The sequence below is a fragment of the Lontra canadensis genome, unplaced genomic scaffold (assembly GCF_010015895.1).
Source record: "Lontra canadensis isolate GAN:19392208 unplaced genomic scaffold, GSC_riverotter_1.0 scaffold116, whole genome shotgun sequence".
Classification (NCBI taxonomy): Eukaryota; Metazoa; Chordata; class Mammalia; order Carnivora; family Mustelidae; genus Lontra; species Lontra canadensis.
The window spans coordinates 3,861,638-3,883,251 of NW_022631110.1; the positions used below are offsets into that span (position 1 = coordinate 3,861,638).

At 42.9% G+C, this 21,614-nt stretch overlaps 1 protein-coding gene across 27 annotated transcripts in view; it reads right to left on the reverse strand.

Annotated features, from left to right (window-relative positions):
• MAP7D2 (MAP7 domain containing 2) overlaps positions 1-21,614 on the reverse strand; it is a 96,373-nt gene that overhangs the window by 17,801 nt on the left and 56,958 nt on the right. For 7 of the 27 annotated variants that reach the window (XM_032840777.1, XM_032840771.1, XM_032840787.1 and 4 more), the window contains exons 4-9: positions 17,063-17,174; positions 16,125-16,223; positions 13,912-14,022; positions 12,076-12,198; positions 6,222-6,376; positions 3,358-3,482 (exon numbers count right to left, since the gene is read on the reverse strand). In XM_032840777.1, the coding sequence (XP_032696668.1) occupies positions 3,358-3,482; positions 6,222-6,376; positions 12,076-12,198; positions 13,912-14,022; positions 16,125-16,223; positions 17,063-17,174 (725 nt within the window). The remainder of the gene's footprint in view (positions 1-3,357; positions 3,483-6,221; positions 6,377-12,075; positions 12,199-13,911; positions 14,023-16,124; positions 16,224-17,062; positions 17,175-21,614) is intronic. The other 20 variants (XM_032840792.1, XM_032840780.1, XM_032840790.1 and 17 more) reach the window with 11 other exon arrangements.

The following is a 21,614-nucleotide window of genomic DNA, read 5'->3' on the forward strand; positions in this document are numbered from 1 at the left end:
CCTTTCTGCTTTCTCTCTGTAGGAATCTGACCACTCCAGGTTCCTCACAGAAGTGAAATCATATCGTATATGTCCTTTTGTGTCTGGCTAATTACACTCAACATAATGTCTTCAAGGTCCCTGGTTCCTTTTTTTTTTTTTTAAATTCACCATTACTTTAGTATGATTGATATCCAGTTCCTTTCTATGTGCCGAGGAACCAACTCTGCCAAGAAGTGGGCATTAGAGTTGTCTTATTATTCCTCACATTGTCAGTCAAGCTTCAGTGAAGTTAGGACATGGCCTCAGCAGCTGGGCTTCCTAAAGTCTTGTCCCTTCCACCAGGGGTATCGTAGCGATTCCTATGTTGTTGTTAGGGTGATAGTACTTCAAGGACTTTGGGTGTGCTAATAAGCTTTCCACTTGTTCCTCTTGAAGGATGAAATTGTTATATTTCATATTTAAATACTGGCAGTTCCATATGGTTCAGTCTGCTACACGATTGAGAGTGATGATTTGTAATTTTGAATTTGTAATTTATGTATGGATTACTTCTTCCTAAAGTAACTCTGCAAATGCCTCTTCCCTGTGCAACCATCTGGGTAAACTCAGCTTCTGAAGCTAGGCTGTTACCTGTATCTTCAACACCTAGCACTCACCAGGAGCCAAGCCTAGACCAGTGTACTTATTATAATGGACCTTTTTTCAATATAAGACAGGCTCCTGCATTTTACCAAAGCAATATTTCCCTGAGTGACAGTAGACTTGTCCTCAGCTTTCACATCTTTCCAGTAGCAAGAGAGATCCTTTTAGATCTTAAGAACCTCAAAAAAAGACCCATTTATCACCATAGGCTTAAGAGAAAACTAATCAGGGGCGCCTGGGTGGCTGTCATTAAGCGTCTGCCCTCCGCTCAGGTCATGATCCCCGGGTCCTGGGATGGAGCCCCACATCGGGCTCCCTGCTTGGCGGGAAGCCTGCTTCTCCCTCTGCCACTCCCCCTGCATGTATCCCTATTCTCTCTGTCTCTCTCTGTCAAATAAATAAAATCTTTAAAGAAAGATTTAAATTTAAATTTAAAGAAGGGAGGCTGTGCCAGTGCATGGCACAGTATTTAACTAGCGTGGCAGCTTCTACTTCCTGTTCTGGGAGATACTTGCTCTTGGGAACACTCTCTTAAAACTCAGAGCCACGCTGTGAGATGCCGAAGTACTATGGAGAGGCTGTGTGTAGGCATTCTATTCTGGTTCCCAGGCCCCTCTGAGCTCCAGCCAATGCCCAGCGTTAACTGCCAGCCAGGGGAATGGGCTATCTCCAACCTGCAGCTCAGTCAAGACAGGTAACTGCAGCCCCAGGTGACACTGAACCTATGGTGGAAGACTGCAATTGAGAACCACCAGGTGAACCCAAGTCAAACCTCAGAAAAACCACACAAAAGACCCCAAGACAGACCTTCCTGGTAAGCCCAAGTCAGAGCTGCGAGAATTGTTAACAAATTGTTATTTTATGCTGCTAAATTTTGGGGGGTGGGTTATTACAGTAGCAAGAGGTTAACGAGACATTCCCCATCATAATGACCAAAGTGACTTAGAATATATTTCTAAAACCCTGAAACCATTAAAGAACATTTCACACTGAAGAATTAGGAGTACAGGCAGCGCCAACACTCAGAGACAGGGACAGGCTGGGCAAACACACATGACCACACTTGATTTCCTCTCTCTAGGTTACAAGAAGAAAGCTATGCTCCATCCACATCTTTGAGAGTGTTGCTGAAGCTAGTTTTCTAAAACCCATACAAGTACCCAACAATGCAAACAATGGAAATAAACTTGAACGCTTAAAAGGGCAATGCCATTAATATGCACTGCCACGGAACAGTGGCTTAATTTATCTGAGATCCATGAGGAGAACAATGCAGTGTCAGAACCATTTATCACATGACCTGTCTGAGTTTCTGGATGGGGGTTCAAAAGGACGAACTAATTCACTGTTCAAAGCCATACCGCTTCCAGCGTGCTTTAAAGATCACACACACACTTGATCTGCACAGAGGGGAGGTTGAAAATGCCACTCCGATTCGGATTTTGTGTGTGACACCATTGTAAAACTCAAGGGTTTCTTTTTTCCTTTCTTCAACATTGAACATACAAAAAAATATTTATAAAATAGGCAAAGTATGAAGAATGACATAACAAATACCCACACACCTAAAAACTAGTTCCAAAGAAAGATATCATAAATATTCTGATTCCAGAATATTTCTATTCTGCCCTTCCCTGACCCCCTCCCCCTCCCACTCAGAGGTCATCATTACTTTGCATTTTGTATTTGCCATTTTCTTACTCTTTCTAAACATTTTTACCACATTTATATCCTTAAAAACATGCTGGTTTTACACATCCGGGAACTCAATATAAATGTCCCTGTTGATATCCTTTTACAACTTCCTTTTGCTGCTCAACTCTATGTTCCTGAGATCCACCCACTGGTTGTGGGCAGCTGCGATCCATTCTTTTTCACTGCTGTAGAGTTTGGCTGAATTTTCAGAACTTACAGTCTACCTGACTTTCCACATTTCTCAGACCTGGTTCATACCCATTGTGGTTCATCCATTAATTTTTACCTGGGGAGAAATTATCTTTCTTTTTGAATGTCTCAAAATCAAGAAATGTTTGCTTCTCCTTAGACCTCTCAACTTGGTAATTCTGGAACAATTTCCTGTCCCCAGGGCACTTCTTAAGGAGAGAATGATTCTGGTAGTTTTGACAGTATACAACAAGTCCAGCTGTGTTAGAGTTTACTATTTTTCCTGCCTGCACTAGGGATGGCATGCATAGGGCTCTGAAAAGAAAGGTCATTCCATTAACTCATTGGAGAGTTTACCCAATGCTTAACAAAAAAGTATAATGGCTTCATTTAAAACAACAACAACAACAACAACATACTGCCAGTGGTGACTGACAACTTATTACTGCCTCTCTGTTGGAGAGACAGATGAGGGAGGGAGAGAGTGAGTGCCCACGTACATGAGCTTGAGCACCCAAGCACAATGCAATCACTTCACTCCAGATGCAGGTGAAGGAGAATGCCAGAAAAGCGGAATGGAACTGATGGACCCAAAGAGAAAATGTTGAATGGATCATCTCAGCAAATCGGTGTTCCATACTTCCCAGGCAACAAATCCCTGAAGAGCCCACCATTTATCCAAAAGATACACAGACAGTACCTGAGGTAACTCAAAGTCTAGCATTCCTCCTGCTTGCCTCTTAGGGCTGGCCACGACTCATGCGGCAGCAGGAAGCACACACTGCCCTGTACAGAGCCCCACCAAATCACTTGCACTGTCCGACTGTGGCAAAGCAAAAAGATGCTTACCTGGATGTCACTGGAGAAGATGACCTCTTAGAAATGCCTCCTGGAAATTCGCATCTTCTCAAAGGAGACCCAAGGCCCACACTGGGAACAGAAGTTGTTCGAGGACTCCTCTTCATCTTCTCTGTCTGAAGGGGACACAGAATAGGTCAGCCACGGCCCATCACTGGCAATATTTCTACAATTTCTTTAAAAAAACCCAGATGGAAATGATGCACAGCTTTCTTCCAGAAGGGCCCATATGAAGTTACAGTGCTTCCCACAATGGGAATCTTTCGCAGGAAAGCACCATGAGGTCATCAATTTGGTGGTTAATATTGAGGTCATCCAAATTAAAAACAAAAACAAAAACACTTCAGCCTCAAAATGCAAAGATTTCCTACTCTTTGCTATCTTGCAAAACACTAACAACAGAACCATATTATGATTCTGGACATAGAGAAACTACATCACTCATCATCAGGGAAATGCAAATCAAAACTACCATGAGCTATCACCTCACATCTGTCAGAATGGCTAAAATCAACAACACAAAAAACAGCAAGTGTCAGCAAGGATGTGGAGGAAAAGGAAACCTCATGCACTGTTGGTGGGAATGCAAACTGGCACAGCCCCTATGGAAAACAATATGGAGGTTCCTCAAGAAGTTATAAATAGACCTACCCTATGATCCAGCAATCACACTACTGGGTATTTACCCAAAGGATATGAAAACACTAATTCAAAGGGATATATGCACCCCTATGTTTATTGCAGATTATTTACAACAGCCAAATTATGTAAGCAGCCCAAATGTTCACTGATAAATGAATGAATAAAGAATATGTGGCATAAATGTCAAAAAACAAAATGTGGTGTATATAAATACAATGGAATATCAGCCATAAAAAAGAATGAAATCTTGCCATATTCAACAACATGGACAGATCTAGAGAATATTATGCTAAGTGAAATAAGTCAGAGAAAGACAAATGCTGTATGATTTCATTCATAAGTGGAATTTAAGAAATAGAAATGAACAAAGAAAGCAAAAGATAAAAAAAAACAGACTCTAACAGAGAACAAACTGGTGGTTGCTGGAGAGGGGAGGAGATGGGTCAGAGAAGTGAAGGGGAGTAAGAGTACACTCGTCATGACGAGAACTGAGTAATGTACAGAATTGCTGATTCACTAAACTGTACACCTGAAAGTGATATAACACTGTATGCCTGTACTGGAATTAAAAAAAAAACAACAACTTACAAAAAAACTGCGAAGAGTACAAAAATACATAATCACTCAAAAAAACTACAGGTGGGTGTAAATGTGGTTAACCAAGACAGTGAGCTGTGGACTCTTTTTTAACAGTGGATGTGAGGTAACAGGGACTGCAGCTCCATAGGGACCCCCTGTCCCTGTACATCATCTCCATGGCCTCCCTCCGCAAGAGGCAGGAGGCCCAGCCTCTGTACGTGGCATGTGGTGGGGGCTCCGCAAGGGTGGAGCCCTACTGCACTTTTCCTTCTCTCCCTATCACACGTTCCCCTCTCTCCTTATTGCACTTTTCCACAACAAACCTTCCTTTGCCCCTGCCCCATGCACACATATACCTTAGCCCCCTTCCACAGTAACTGATCCTACAGTAAAACCCAATGGTCTGACATTCACTTCTCATTTAAGAACCTCAGGGCCACAACAGATTTTAAAAATACATATGGTGTTGGGGCTCCTGGGTGGCTCAACTGTCAGGCATCTTCCTTCAGCTCGGGTCATGATCTCAGGGTCCTGGGATCAAGCCCCGCATTGTGCTCCCGGCTCAGCAGGAAGCCTGCTTCTCCCTCTCCCACTCCCCGTTTGTGTTCCCTCTCTCGCTGTGTCTCTGTCAAATAAATAAAATCTTAAAAAAATACAAATGTTGTTATAAAATGAAAGTCCTATAGTACAGTAGTGTGGCAGTCTTAAAACAAGTCCACATGTCATTTGATTCTCCCCCCTTCCCTTTGAGTGTGGGTTGGTCTTAGTGATCTATTTTTAAGGAACAACACACAGCAGAACGATGGTGTGTAACATGTAATATTAGAGCATAAAAGGTGCTGCAGCTTTCCCCCTGCTGCTTGCACCCATCATCCTTGGATCTCTCACTCTGGAGGAAGCCAGCTGCCAAGTCATTTGGACATTCAAGCAGCTCTAGAGAGGTCTACATAATAAGGAACTGAGGCCAGCAGTCATGTGATTGAGCCATTCTAGAAGAGCCCCAGCCATGCTTTCTTATGACTATAGCTCTGGCCATCATCCTGACCACAGCCTCATGAGAGACGCTGAACCAGAACTACCCAGCTAAGCCATCCTCAACTTCTGACCCAAAGAACCAGTGTGTTAATAAACATTTGTTTTAAGCAGCTAAGGTATGGGGTGATTTATTATGTAGCAAGTGAAAACTAACAAAAGTAGCATGCTGTGTATAATTTCTAAATAAATACACATAATTGGGAGTACCCATTCAATATTTGTTTTACTGGTGGTGTCTAAATGATGTCAAAAATGTTTAAAGGCCATTGTTATGGATTGAAGTCTGACTTAGAACCTTAATTCTAGTTGCCTGTAGGGGTGAGACTGGCATCCTTAAAAGCAGAAAGAAGACACCAAGAATATTCCTTTTGGTTCCTGTCCCCAAGGACAAGGTCTTTAGGAATCTACTCCAAGGCACTTAGACTTAGGAAGATGCAAAAAGTTAAATGATTTTCAAAGGATGAGTGAATTTTTAAACCAAATCCACCAGCTGGGCAGTCTCTCTCTGGAGACTGATGGAAACGAAAACCCCGGTCAAGCACAAGGAGTAGTCATACTATCAAATAAACCCATCCCAAGGGGTGAGAGTTTAAACTTACTGGAGAGGCCTCTGCTCCTGCAGGGGCTCCTTTCCCAGAATCTCCCGCACCAGATGTAGACGGAGTCTTCTTCCTCTCAGCACTCCGAGTAGGAGAAGACTTGTAAGAAGATTTAAGAGCGCCAGCAGGAGCTACACGAGGACAGGCATGGGATACTAGAGAGTTACAATATCATAGCCAAAGAGACAAGGGAGCACAGGTGGAAAAAGTAGAGAGAGAAGGGAATCGGGAAGAACATATTTTTGTTAAAACATAACATGGGCAATCCACATTCTCTAAATACCAGCATGCTTTTTCTAGTATGTGCAGAGTAGACACCATCTGGAAAGACTGCCATACGCCATGCTCACAAGTCCAGTTCATTTCAGGAGTTCAAAGTCTGGGCTTTGGAGCCAGACAGAACTGGCACTGTCACCAAATAGCTGGATCACCTCAGGCAGGCTCGTCAACCTCTCTGGGTGTCAATTTCCTTGTGCAGGGGATAGTTAATATTGCAGCCCTGAAAACCGTCCTAGAAAGGCCTGCTTACAAGGCTGGCCCTTGGTCAGCACCTAAGAACTTAGATATCAGAAGGGTTCTTGCCATTAACTGACAAGTAGCATTTCACTTATCCTCGTGCCTTCAGGGTCTGGAATTTGGGCATGTAACTGGCCGAGGGTGCCTACGTGACCAGCCCTTAATAAACCCCCGTTTCACTGAGTCTCTAATGAGCTTTCCTGGTTGGCAACATTTCACATGTGTTATCACAGCGCGTTGCGGGAGGAATTAAGCACGTCCTGTGCGACTCCACAGGGAGAGGACTCTGGGAAACTTGCACCTGGTGTCCTCTGGGCGTCCCCTGCGCGCCAATTCCCTCTGCGGATGTGCCGTGCGGCTCCCACTCTAACACATCACAGCTGTGAGTACCACCGTGTGCTCAGTCTCCTGAGTGCTCCCAGCCAATCACCAAACCTGGGGCTGGACCTGGGGACCGCTCACACAACTGGTGCCAGAAGCAGGAACTGTAAGAACGACCCTGCTTCACAGACAAATGGTAAAAACAGTGTTTGAAAAAGAAAGGCTAAAGGATGGAGAAGGATGACCTTCTGGTGCCTGCTGGCTATGGAGTCAGCCACCGCATCAAACAGCAACTGAGCTGCCATCTGTTGCAAGAGGCAAAATACCTACAGTATTTGAAGAGAGCTCATCCAACTCCTAGAGCAGGCTTGTTGGACCCCCTGGCTGGTTTTGGCCATGCTGGCTAAAGTGAGGGGGAAAGTACAGCCCAGGCAATGTCTTTGGTTTTTGTTTTCTCCTCCAAGTGGGAGTGGGACACAACCTCCTTGTTTTGTGCCATCAGTGATTTGGCAGGAATTTAAAACTCTTAAGTCCTGGAACCAGAAGAACCCTCCATACCCGATGCTTTTTGCTATGACTTTTGCATAACGGAGTCTCTGCAAAAAGGGAGACACGAAAAGAGGCAATTTCCAGATAGAGATACGTTTGGAGTTTTAAAAAAATAAACCCAGGTCTATTACAGATACAGAACACCCCTCCATGGGGCCGTGACCCATGAAACTATCATCGATACTGGTTGCACTGAGTCACAGAAAAATGCTCACAGGAAAGAGCTCGTTCCCTGATGGGACCATCTGACATGGAACTGCTAGTCAGCTCTTAATTTCTGATGCAGAGTCTAATTACATCCCTAACCTGTGATTCCTGCCACAGCTGGGAGCTAGGACAGGGTACTCTCAGGGAGCAGAATTCCTTCACCCACCCCTCATGATCAGACTCAACATCGGCTGACAAGATGTCCGGTATTTGACTTGCTGGGTTGGGTGCAGTCTGTAACAACGGACTAGGAGCCTGACTCTACTTCCCTTACCTTTCTCCTGCTACACACACCTCAGGAAGGCAATGCACCTGTCCCCAGAGAGGGGTCACTTTTTTCCTAGGTTGTTCACTGGATAAATGAATGGGACTAGAGAGATGGCAGCTGATGCAAACCTACCCCGAAATTTTTTTGAAAATTCAGGATTTTGTTAAATTTTTTTTGTAAAAAGGCTCTTGTCCTTCTTGCTTTTCCTTATGAACAGTCATTTTAAAAGTAGAGGATAACTGAGAAAATGTAAAGTCTTAATTACTGAATGGGCACACTAATGAAAAACAAAACAAAACAAAACAAAACAAAACCTAGCACCTGAACTGGCGCAGGGGACGGGAAGGACATTCAGGATCTTTGTTTTCCAGAACTGTTCCTGGGAACTCTGTTCTCTTCCTGAAGAAAAACTGTGCTGCCTGTGCCAGCTGCTGTGAGCACTTCAGATGCCCATGGACTGCTGACCCCAGGTCATAGATGGTAACGTGACTTGAAGCTGCAAGGCGGGCCAGTTCCTGCACGGTCTCTAAAGACCACCTCCATATGCCATCAGCACACAGCAAGTAATGAACTCAAGTTGTTGACAGAACTCTTTGGGACTGCCCACCTCAAGCAGTCCCTCTGAAAGCAAGGACTGAACTGAATTCCTCAGGCCAGACTGAGCCCCCTGTGGTGGGAGGAACCATGTGGGGAAAGACACAGTGGGGGCCCTGTTAGCCTGTACTGCATGACCAATATATGTCCTGCTCAGGGTTCTGGAACAGTGGAAACTGTTTCCAGGGGGCATGTGTGTCCTCGGGGATTATACTCCCTGGGTGTATGTTCCGACTATTGTGACACTGCCTCAGCCCTGGCAGGCTTGGGGACAGCTTCATCTTACTGACCAGATTGTGCTGGGCTGAACTGATGCCTTGGGCCAGGTTAAAAAAAAAAAAAAAAAAGAAAATGTTCAGACACAAAGTCATGAAGGAAGCCACCTGGCTTTCTAAGACAGATCTTTATGGCTAATGGTCTCTGTTTTAACTGGCTAAGTCCAGAACGCCTAAAGAATGTAAGTGAGGTCAATACTGTAGATTGGCCTCAACCTGCTATGTGAAACCCTGCTGATGATAATTCTGCTGTGAAGATGCCCAAGACCAAGGGGATGGACCGTGCAGAAAAGAAAAGAGAAGGGGCACCTGGGTGGCTCAACTGGTTGAGCGTCTAACTTTGGCTCAGGTCATGATCTCGGGGTCCTGGGACTGAGCCCCAAGTCAGACTCCATGCTCAGCAGGGAATCTGCCTCTCCCTCTGCTGGTGTTTGCTTTTGCATACTCTCTCTCAAATAAATAAATAAATAAATAAATAAAATCCTTAAAAAGAAAAGAAAAGAACATAGAAGGCGTGACTGCTGTCTTTGGAAAGGCCAGCTTACAAGGTTGGCCCTGGCATCAGGGAACTTGTTTTTCTGGAGAGCTCCCACCATTAACTGATAAGAGTGGCTCACTCTGCCTAAGCTTTGTATAAACATGTTGTTTGTATAAACAACATGATTTATGCTCAACACCTGCTTTCATTCTGAGAGTCTGGAATTTGCATATGTACCTGACATGGGGTACCAATGTGACCAGCCTCCAGTAAAAAGTCTGGGCACTGGGGCGCCTGGGTGGCTCAGTGGGTTAAGCTTCTGCCTTCGGCTCAGGTCGTGGTCTCAGGGTCCTGGGATGGAGCCCCACATCGGGCTCTCTGCTCAGCGGGGAGCCTGCTTCCCCTTCTCTCTCTCTGCCTGCCTCTCTGCCTACTTGTGATCTCTGTCAAATGAATAAATAAAATCTTATAAATAAATAAGTAAGTAAGTAAGTCAGTCTGGGCACTGAGTCTCTAATAAGCTTCCTTGGTAGGCAATACTTCATACATGTCACAACTCATTGCTGAGGGAGAGTGCTCTGTATTGTTCTACTGGAAGAGGACTCTGGAGGTTTGTTCCTGATCTTCCCCAGACTTCATTCTATGGCTTTTTTCCTTTGCTGATTTTGCTCTGTAGCCTTTCACCGTAATAAATCATAGTTAGATTCCTAGAGAATCAGTGGTCCTGCAAATGATCTTGGGGACTTCCTAACACATTCCTTGTTCTCAAAAGGATACTTCCTACTTCCCAGGAATTTTTTTGGTTAAGAGATAATTCATGTATGATAAAATTTACCCTTTAAAAACTGTACAATTTAGTGGTTTTCAATAATTCACATTTCTATAATCATAACTATAGTCTAATTCCAGAGCATTTTCAATACTCCCAAAACAAACCCTGTACTCGATTAAGCATTCATTCCCTTTCTCCATTCCTCCAGTCCCTAGCAACCACAAATTTACTGTCTTTCTGAATTCACCTATTCTGGACAAGTCATATAAATGGACTCATGTAACTTGTGGCATTTTGTTTCTGGCTTCTTTCACTGAGCCTAATGTTTTCAAGGTTCATTGTGTAGCATGTATCAGTAATCCATTCTTCTTCATATCTGAGTAATATTCCACTTTGTGGATAGACCACATTTTGTTTATCCATTCGTCTATTAAAGAACATTTGGGTTGTTTCCACTTTGTGGCTAATGCTGCTAAGAACTAAGCTTTTGTGTGTTTTTAATTTTATTGGCTCTTTATGTAAGAGTGCAACTGCTGGGTCACATGGTAACTCCATGTCTAACCTTTTGAGGAACTTGCCAAGCTGTTTTCCAAAGTCAGTACATCATTTTACATTCTCCCCAGCAACGTATGAGGGTTATAATTTCTCCAAAGCCTTGCCAACACTTATTGTTTTCCTTGAATTTTAGCCATTCTAGTAAGTGTGAAGTGCTATCTCATTGAGGTTTTCATAAACATTTCCCTAATGATTAACAATGTTGAGCATCTTGTCCTATGCTTATTGGCCATCTGTGTATCTTCGTGGAAACACCACAACCACTCAGACTAGCAGGCTGTTTCTGAAAACTAGTCAGAAGTAGGTAGAGGATTATATGTCATTTATGTCATCTAGTGAACACACAATCTTGGGAACTAAGGCCAGATCTGCTTTAATGTGGATACAGTGTTGCTAATCTGCAAACAGAGAATGTCAGCCCTCATTAATCTTGCCATGACATGCCAAATCTTGATCGATTTAGCCAAGAAGAAGCTTTGATAGTGTGGCCAAGAGTTTCTCATACTTCAGTGCGCAGGTCTGCTGGGGACTGAGAGTCTGTCTTCCCAAAGTTCCCAGGTGATACCAATATTGGTGGTCCATGGGCCGCCCCTTGAGTAGCAAGACTCTACATATCTGTTGAGCCCTTACTGTGCCAGTCATTGTCCTATCTCATTTAATCATCATGACAATTTAAAGTATTTCAATTTTATAGATAAGGAAACTGAGGCTTTAGGGGCACCTGGGTGGCTCTGTTGGTTGAGTGTCCAACTCTTGATTTTGGCTCAGGCCATGTATCTCAGGGTCATGGGATCAAACACCAAGCTGGGTTCTACACTCAGCAGGGAGTTCGCTCAAGATTCTCTCTCTCCCTCTCCCCCTCCCCAAAGCACACACTTGTACTTGTGTTCTCTCTCTCAAATAAATACATCTTAAAAAAGGAAACCAAGGCTTAGAGAGGTTAATTAGTTTACCCAAAGTGTTCAGAACTGGTAAGTGGTATATCTGGTTATGGAACCCCAGAGACTGGTTTATAGGCAACTTTGCCAAATCATCTCTTTAAGAAAGTCTACTGACCTTCACAGCTCATGAAATAGATTCCTTTTCCTAATCCACATGCCCTCAATCAAAAATAATTTACTCACCTCTGTGACACTGAAAAGAAAAAAAAAACCATAGTAACAGCAAAACACTTGTGGGTAGAAAATGTTATAAACCCCTGAAGACTTTCACAAAGTCAGACGATGGGAAACAAAATACAAAAACTCAGGAATAACTTGTACGTCAACCAGCACCACTTTGGGCATTTTCCTCAGCGTCACCAGCTTGGCCTCTTTTACCTGAGTCACTGGCCTGCTCAGAGAGCGTGAGTACACTTCTGCTTCTGGCTAAAGAAGCCTGTGTAGGTGTCAAGAGTCGCATAACAAGAAAGGTTTCCATGGGACTAAGGTTTGTACGATGAGCTGGGGGATGGAATCAAATGAAAATTTTAAAAAGCAAAATTAAAACAAAATAAAATGTTTAAAACAACACAGTGTATGAAGCAAATTAACTTTTGGGTGGCGGAATGAAAGTGGAAAATAAAAATATTCTAGCAAAGGATGGCTTTGGAGTTTGTCATAGTAAAATAAAACAAATGATATGTCATTTGGGGTTTGTGACAGTGCGTTAATTCTTTTGGGGTGCCAGAATTCATTCAATGTGCTCTTACAGTATCACAATATTATCTGTTTCACTTGACAAGAATTAGCCCATTTCCCAAGATGTAATATGGACTCAAGAAACCATTTACTCACCAAGTAGATCTAACATTGAAAAAAGATTATTCCTATGAAACACTTTAGGGTCCTCTGTTAAAAAACATTTCATTATACAATGATTTTGTTAATGTATAAATATGCATCTGTTCATACTTCTTCCATGTACATAAGGGCAAAAATTAAATAAGAACCACAAAAACAAAAATAGCCAACGAATTATCGGCTTTAATGGAAGTAGCAGTAATCACAATCCTAAAATACAGTAACTGAAATGTCATTTTGATGGTTTTGGAATGTATTATATGGTAATGGATTAACTTTTCCATTACTTTGAATTTCTTGGGTACCCATTAGCCAGTAAATTGTTTGGGAATTAAAATTTTTCAATTTATAATCCACAAGCAGATAATTCAGTTGTCAACAATATATAATAACATACTGGTATCTTTAGGTAGTAATAAATGCAAATATAACTTCAATTTATAACCATGTGAATTAATGAAAACATAAGGAATGTACTCACTATGGAAAAGCCATATAGAATTAAAAGCAAGTAGATGTTTTCTCATTTAGCTCTCAATTAATTCAAGGTTTCTTGCATTCAGTTCAACCATGAACTGCATCAGAGATCAGCAACACTGACACTTATGGGGTCTCTGACATAAATGACAGGCCAAGGTCAATGCCAGTGAAAAACAACCAGATAGGCACTCTGGCCTTTTCAAAGTCACAAACACTCTCCTGCTTGCCCCTTGGTAATGCCTGACCTGTTAAATAGTCCACTGGCAGCTGACACTTCTCCAGTGTTGTTTTAAAACACACATTTAATGCATGGAGAGTTTCCCTCTCTTCCTTAACCCACATTCTCTGAAAGGTATAAATTCATACTTTTAGTAACTCATCTGAGCCTCCATCAGAACACGAGTAGATTTAAATCTATTCTGGAACCGGCACATCTCCTATACATATCATCCTCCACCTCAAAATGAGTGCCGGAACAGGCCACCCATCCTTTTCGCCTTATTTTAAAGGCTTCATATTAGCTCTGAACTTCAGTTTTCAAAACAGAAATGGGCAGGCCTACAAGCCTCAGACAATAGCAGAGTCCCATTTTTTTTCTTTTCATCATCTAAGTTTTCCACCTATCTCTGCACGAACACTTCTGATGTTTCTCGCTAAACAAAGAATATCATTAATTCCTGTACCTATTCAGCAACAAACTGGCAGAGCTGATGCCACTTTCCAAAGTCCAGTTAAGTGAGGCCCTGGGGGCTCCCACATTCAGACCACAAGGCTGAATGCAAATAATGGAGGCATTTGCAGAAGACTCAAGAGGGGCTCTCACAAAGACTGAAGTTAAGATGCTCACACTAGAAAGAAGAAAACCACAGAGACCAGGTCTACACGTTCACTTGCCTCGGTCTGGGGAATAGGATATTGCCACGGTGGATGAAGACAGGCGCTTACTCATGGGAGGTTCCGTCTGCTTTGGCAAATTCATGGTTGATGTTGAAAGTTTGTCACATGCTGCAGAGAAACGCATTAAAGATATTGGTATTCACACCACTGTAGACTGAGAAACACATATCCCAAAGTGTTCTTCCTGTCCTCATCCACACGCCTCCTATACTCCTGTGGCACAGCGCCTGGCTTCCATCACCCTGTGATGCACTTAGCCTATCTGGAAATGCCCAGGCCACCGCAGCCACCAGTGTGAAGCAAGATCTTCTCTTCAATTTCAAATATTAAACCTCACTCAACTGTTCAACTAAAACCATGCTAATCCCACTGGCAAATCATTTCCTGTATCCAGGGACTTTCAAGCATATTCAGACTACACAAAAACAAAACCAATCCGGGCCCAGAGACAAATCACCACTGGAAAATGTTCTATGGTCTGAGACTGTGTGAGCTGAAAGCAGACTTTCTCTGGAGGTTATCTACAGGCTCAGGGTGAAGAAGTAATATGGAATTCAAGTAGCTGCATTTAGAGCAGAACAACCTTTTTTTTTTTTTAAAGCAGAACAACCTTTAACAGTTGACTTCTTTCTCCTCTCAAGAAATGGGATCACAATAGCCCTTTTTCTAATGCTGCGACCACCATTGGTTAGGATTTTAACATGTGGTCCTGTGTTTGGTATTCTTTACTTCCAGCCATTGTTTTAGACTGGTTTCTAAATCAAACCATTATAGCAAATGAAGAGGTGCTGAAAATGCCCTGTCAAGCCATATCAGAGCCTGAAGCAAAAGGAAAGATGTACACCCTTGGCTTTAAAGGAAGCAAACTCATCACTAATAATGTTCAAAATCTATTCCTCTCATCTTGTTTCCGAATGAGAAATTTGCTGTGTTTTACAATATGTCCTGACCAAGTGGCAATCTTAAATAAGTTTTAATTCTCTTAAGCTGAAGTGAAATTATAATACATTCTATTCTGGTCTAAATAAAACATTTAAATTTACAACAATGTAAGTTTTAACATATCTACTTAATTTTTCAGCATTTTTTCAACTACTTTAATGAAAAAAAATCAGTAGAAATTATGTGAAACTATGTGTAAACGGGTACACATTCTACCCTTTTGTCTCATGCTCCAAAATGGCTGGCTCAGTATGGTACTTGTCTTTAGAAACTTGGTATTTTGTTCATCATGGATTGTTCTGCATTAATTTTGATTTATCCAAATATTATTTCATCTTGATAAGGTGTTCCCTTAAACTGTATGCCAAAGTCAAGTACTTGGTTGCCTCAGCCTGGCCCTAAGCCCTAGGTGGATTCCCAAGGGGTAATTATCAACTCTACCTACTGCCCCTCTCTTTTAGGAGAAGACCAACACCACACTAAATTCAATCTGGCCCATGGAGCAAATTCTCTGCTACTCAGCAACACTAATAAGGATTTTTCTTTGTCAAAGGAATGCTGGAAACCAAAAGTATTTATTCCTACAGCTATAATTTGACCTGTACTGTTGGTAACATCCCTTTTACATCTTGTTTTTTCTTTGCCAGCCAAAGATAGATTGAATTTCTAAAGTCTTTATTAACTGGGAGAAAAGTTTTACTAATTCCGTTCTTGTTCTAGACCCTAAGAATTTCCCAGGCCTGAATCCAGAAACAAAGAGCCTATTAGAGAGACAAAATAAAAAAACAAAGCAAACATATCTCTGTTTGGATTCCCAGTGTTAGTACTGATAAACTCCCTACCACTCTGTCTCAAACACCTCTTCTGGGAATCCAGCACATTAAGACCCAGAACTCTGTAAGAGTACAGGTTTTGGTAATCAGAAGTGAGTCGAACACCCTACTATATAATGCCTAAAACCAATAATTAATGAGAGTGTTAAAGATCTAAATGCACAAAAGTCAAACACTGACAAAATTTTCAAGGCAGAAGGTAGTGAGTTAAAGATGAAATGTCTCCAGGGCACTAAGGGGTAAGGCATGCACAGCTCCATGATGACAGAGGAACACAGAAATATGGGCACATCATTCACATTTCTAGAAAAAAAGTTCTAAGAGGTCAGTCTAAGAAATCAATTGTAAAAGCGCTTGAGACAGACACAGTGATGGAGGCGAATGATTAGAAACAGTCGTCACAAAACGCCATGGCACGGTGAAGCTCAGATATACCGTTGGTGGACTCGGCAGTGGTGGCAGTGGTCCCTGGGTCCAGAGGGAGGGCGCTGGCTGCTAAACCTAGAGGAGGGGGTGGGGTATTTTCTGATTCACCTACACAGCAAAAAATCAGAGCAAAGAGAGGTAAAAGAAAAAAGTCCCAATTTCTGGTTGACTTTAGTTTCTAATTAGGAAATTAGAAAAAGTAACTGAAATGGGTTACAGACTTCCCAAAAAGAAAAAAAAATAATAAAGTATATTCACTGACAAAAGGTTAAAAGCACAATACAGCAAAGTCAAACAACTGTACTACAAACAGAACCCATCTGTTCTCAGAAAGCTAGTATACAACTCCTATCTAACAGAATGATAAAAATCACAGAAAAGAAGACATTGAAGTAAGAGAAAGGCCACCCAGAGACTAGTAGCAGTCTGCACATTAAACACTTGAAAATTTAAAGATGAGTATGATCTGGAAAATGAAATAAACAAGTCACCTTGAAACAAAATTGAAAGAGCAACAAAAATGAATGATGAGGAGGGAAAACCCCTAGCCCCTTTGGGAGGGTAACCGCTGCTTAGCCTTTCCAGGCCGCAGTACAGCAGTGACTTAATCTACTGCCGTTTGACCTTCCCTGAAATCAGACTATCGCTAGGCTTGCCAGGTGCATCTGGTTAACCAGGCTCTGCATTCATTTCCTTCACTTTTCTTTTGCTTTCCCTTAAAGCCCAGTTACTGTATTAACTGCTATTTGCTAGCAAAAAGAAAGCATGGACTCCCTTCATGAGAAATGCATACACAGGAAGCTTGGCATCACATCTGAAAAAGGTGCCTGCAGATGACTACAAAGCCTGCCCCAGATCCAACGGACACCGGCCTGTGCCCATGATCAGCCGCCCGCCCCATGATCTCCCTCGGGGGCCCTGCAATGCAGGGACAGCCCTATACTCACCATCACGACCTCCAGGCCCGTTGGCCAGTGAAGCTCCCCACGAGCACTTCTTCTTCAGCTCCAGTTGCTGCGTGCGCTCCAGAGACCGGCGCATCATCGCCTCCAGCCGCTCCTGCCCAGTTCACGCAAGGGAGAGCAACATAACCACCCAGCCCCACTGCGCTGCCGTGCTTCGGGGCTCAGGCTGAGTCACCAAATGAGGCTCTCTGGGCTCAGCATCCAAAACCCAGGCCCACGTGCTCTCCACCACACTAGCGAGATCTTAGTGGGTGGAGAGTAAACAATGAAGCTAGGGCTGGCTCCCAGGGGATAGGCTGCTGCAGCAGCCAGGCCTTGATTTGTTTAAGAATAATGCCAGACAAGCATTAACTCCTTCAGGCCTGTCTCAAGTACCATTTTGCTTCATTGACTAGAACTGGAATTGTGCTCTGGAACCAAGGGCATTCTCTCTAGTAGAAAGGCATGAAGCCTTTGAGATTTGAGAAAATTTACATTAAAATACAATTTGAATTTATATAGCCCTAAGCACAAATTTTGGGGGTAATAAATGGCTTTGAGATCTATTTTACCAGGCCTCATTTTCATCTTAGAACTTCTTAAAGGGGAATCCATTTTTTCTACATTGTAACATTTTCTTGCTACATAGTTTCTGGGAAAAATGCAACATATTTCAAGATTTAAAAGAGACAAGAGTAGAGAACTGCCTGGCCATAAAATAAAGGATCTATACATTCTCAAGGGGAGGGGAGGAGGAACTAAACAGTTTTCAGCCAGAAGAGAAAACAACAAAAACCAGGCTTCTCCCTTACCAGAGCATTTATTAAAAGCACTCTCCTGTGTTAATCAAAGTGTTGTTTTCATAAAGTTGGGTCTGAATGCCGGCAAATACTTCCTTGGCACTGGAGTGAAGCTGTTCTAATTTTGCATTCCCCACCACCCCAATGACACTGCAAATACCAAATCCTCTCCCTGCCTCTACTGGACAAGGCCTGAAGCAAGGTAAACAGGTACACGATGATGCCCTTTTGCTAAACTTCATAAAACCCAACCCTGAGGTGCTCTAGGAAATGGGGTCATCCTAGCCCAACTCCAAAACAAAAAGATAAATATTTTCTCATGGCGTGAATAAAAAGTAAGCAAAATTAATTTGATTAAGTTGATTCACAACTTAAGAATCAGGGAACTGCTCCTTTATTTCACTTATAAGAAACACAGAAAGGTCACTTAGGAGGTATCTGCATCTACCTCTTTTGTCTATACCAAGGGAATGGGATGAGCATTACCCACATCTCGGCTTCCTCTGCATAATTTTTCTCTGAATAGCACTTTGCTAAGAGATGGCCTCTCCAGGGACCTCTGAGTAGAAAGGGGATTTTTTTTTTCTCCTGTAAATCTCAGGTTTTTATTTGCTCTAGTTTTTGGCTGAGACTCTACAATCATGAGTGTGCATTTCCTAGCAAAGTCCTGTCCTCATGACCCTGGCCCATTAAATTCTGACACCCAACCCCCGGGGCCTACCCAAGAAAAGTTGGTGGTTTGGAGGAACTAGAACTTTTTAACTATTCGATACTTGAAGTACAGTCACTTGAGAAAGGGGCTGAAAGGTATTTCAATTATATGGATTTAACATAAAATATTTAACCAGTGACCTAATTTAAGTGTTAAAACCTTTTACCTCAGAGTGAATTTAGTATTGAGTGGGTTATGGGAGATTTCCTCCATGCTTAAAGGACCTCACAAGAAAGTCTTTCATTTATCAGGAGACCAATGACAACAAATAACACCAAGACTTGCCAGCCAAACTTAACACTGAGCAGCTATATAGGGGTATAATTACAAGGGAATGCTCACCCAAATCCAGACTTGCCACTAGACTGTTCAGTTACCTTAAAAACAAACAAACGAACAAAACTTCTACCATCTACCTCCAACCCGCTGAGCTGCTCCAAATTCCATTGTTTGAGATACATTCCTTTGAATCATAAGCAGGCTTATGAAAATGAAGCTATCCCCGAGCGAGGACACAATCACTCTGTGTCACGCAGAGATGATGAAAAATAGGTGGTAACCGAGCTCTACAGTAAGGAAAATTATGGAACCCAAATCATCAGAATGGGGTGATTCAAACATGTCAAAAACAAAACTGGTCCAGGGGTGCCTGGGTGGCTCAGCTGGTTAAGTGCTTGGCTTTGGCTCAGGTCATGATCGGAGGTCCTGGGATCGAGCCCCACACTGGGCTCCCTGCTCAGCAGGAAGTCTGCTTCTCCCTCTCCCTCTGCCCCTCCCCCTGCTCATGCTTGCTCGTGCGCGCTCGCTCTCTCTCTCTCTGTCTCTCTCCCTCTCAGATAAATAAGTAAAATCTTAAAAACAAAACACGTCAACTTCACTCTTGTTAGAGGTTAGTCCTATATAACTCCCTATTACTCTGTGTGTGTGTGTGTGTGTGTGTGTGTGTGTGTGTGAGTGTGTGAGAGAGAGAGAGAGAGAGAGAGAGAGAAAGGCAGGAAAGGAATTTTTCTATTACTTCATTTGATGGAATGGGGAAGAGGGCACCTGGGTGGCTCAGTTGGTTAAATCTCTGATCCTGGTTTTGGCTTTGACTAACGTTATGATCTCAGGGTCATGGGATTGAGCCCTTTATCAGGCTCCACACTCAGTTTTAAGTGTAGAGTCTGCATGAGATTCTTTCCCTTTCCCTCTCCCTCTGTCCCTCTGCCTGTTCATGCTCAGAAGCACAGTCTCTTTCTCTCAAATAAATAAAATCTTTAATAAAATGGGGATGACATTACCTGTATCATCAGATCACTCAAGTCTGTAAAACAACGACTAGCATAGTAAGTCCTTAACCAATACTAACTGAATCCAAACTGGTAAAGGAAAGTTATTAACAGAACAGTTTAAAGCAGTGATTCTCAAATTTGAGTGAGTTCGCATCAGAATCCCCTGGAGTGCTTGTTAATAAACCAATTGCTGGACCCCACATGCAGAGTTTCTGATTCCATAGGTCTGGGATGGTACCTGCTAAGAATTTGCATTTCTGACAAGTTCCCAGGCAATGTGAATGCTGCTGGTCCTGGAACTCACTGTGAGAACCACTGGTTAGCGTAAAGGCTGAGCATGAGAGAGCATGCGAGAAAGTTCAACCACACCAGAACAGTAGTAATAAATGTTAGAGCTGCATACTGCATTCTGAAATTCCTGCCAAATTCTTGCTCTCCTGAGTATCATCACATGATCAATAGAGGATGGGGAAAGGGCAAGGCAGATTCTTGTCCTTAGAATGTCCTCTATTGGGTACAGCTTAGTGGAAGGAAAGAATGAGGGGACCTCACCCTTGACCCTTTAGCTCTGGCCCTAGATCTGCCTGGATGAACTCAGAGAAGAAGAACCAAGACCAAGGTGACTCATGGAACTGGTCAAGGAGTATAAAAGGCCTCCAGGAGGGCCCAGCCTAGGCACTGTTGATGACCCAGATAGCCATCTCTGGTAAGAGTGGAGAGCTGGCTGTGCCTTTTCCTCTGCTGTTACTACGTGTGTTCTTGAAAAAACAGTGTGGTGACAAGCCCCCAAGGGGTTCTCAGTAGGGCTCTGCAGGTCTTTCTCTTTACGAACAGATGTTGACACCTGGCCAGAAGGCCATATAGTCACCACAGCCCCATGCCAGACAATGCCCTCTGAGATCAGCTAGCTCTCAGTTTAGTGAAGTTTTGGCTTAGGTGAGTTTAGAAATTTTTCCTTTTCACACTCATTCTGGTGGGTTTTGTTAGGTATCAAATAATAAGAGTTTGATAAGTATGAGATAAAGCTACTCTTTGAAAGAGGCCTTTCCTGGTTATCTGTTTAGCGTGAGGAACGTGAAGTTGGCTTCACCAAATCCCATTTCTCAGGGCCTCTAGTCAGGAATCTATACTCCCCCAATGGGAGAATGGGTGAATACATTGTGTTGTCAGTCCTAACCGAAGCAAGTGACAAGGGTTTATTCTAAAAGTTTGATTCTTGGGAGCTGTGTGGCATGCAAGGATTAGAAGAACCCACCTTGAGGAAAAAGCAGCCTTTACTGAGAGAATGAGCTCAAGATCAGTATCTCAAGCAGACACTGGACATCCCCTTCCCCAGAACAGGCCTGACCAGCTTCTAGCCCTGGCAGTCCTCAAGATCTCTAGAAGCCAAGCTGTTTGTGGTGGCCACTTCTATACTGGCAGACAGGAAGTCTCCTGGCTCAAGTCTGGGGCTAACTCACACAGATGTGAGGAATTATAAAAAGCAACATCATGGCAACTCTAAGGACATGGAATCAGGACAGGGCAAGGAAGGAGGTGTGGAATCAACAGGTCTTTTATAAGATCCTAGTAACTGCCCCAGAGAGGTATGACTTGGCAGGCAACCCAAACAATTTCCAATAAGCTACAGAAGCAAAATGGGCTGCCATGGAATGAACCAATCCTACAGAGGCTTCTATCTGGTTGACAGAGACAGAACATGACAAGAACAAGAAAAGACTGGAGAATCTACACAGCCACGTGCCAAGCAGTCAGTAGCCCTGCCAAAGATT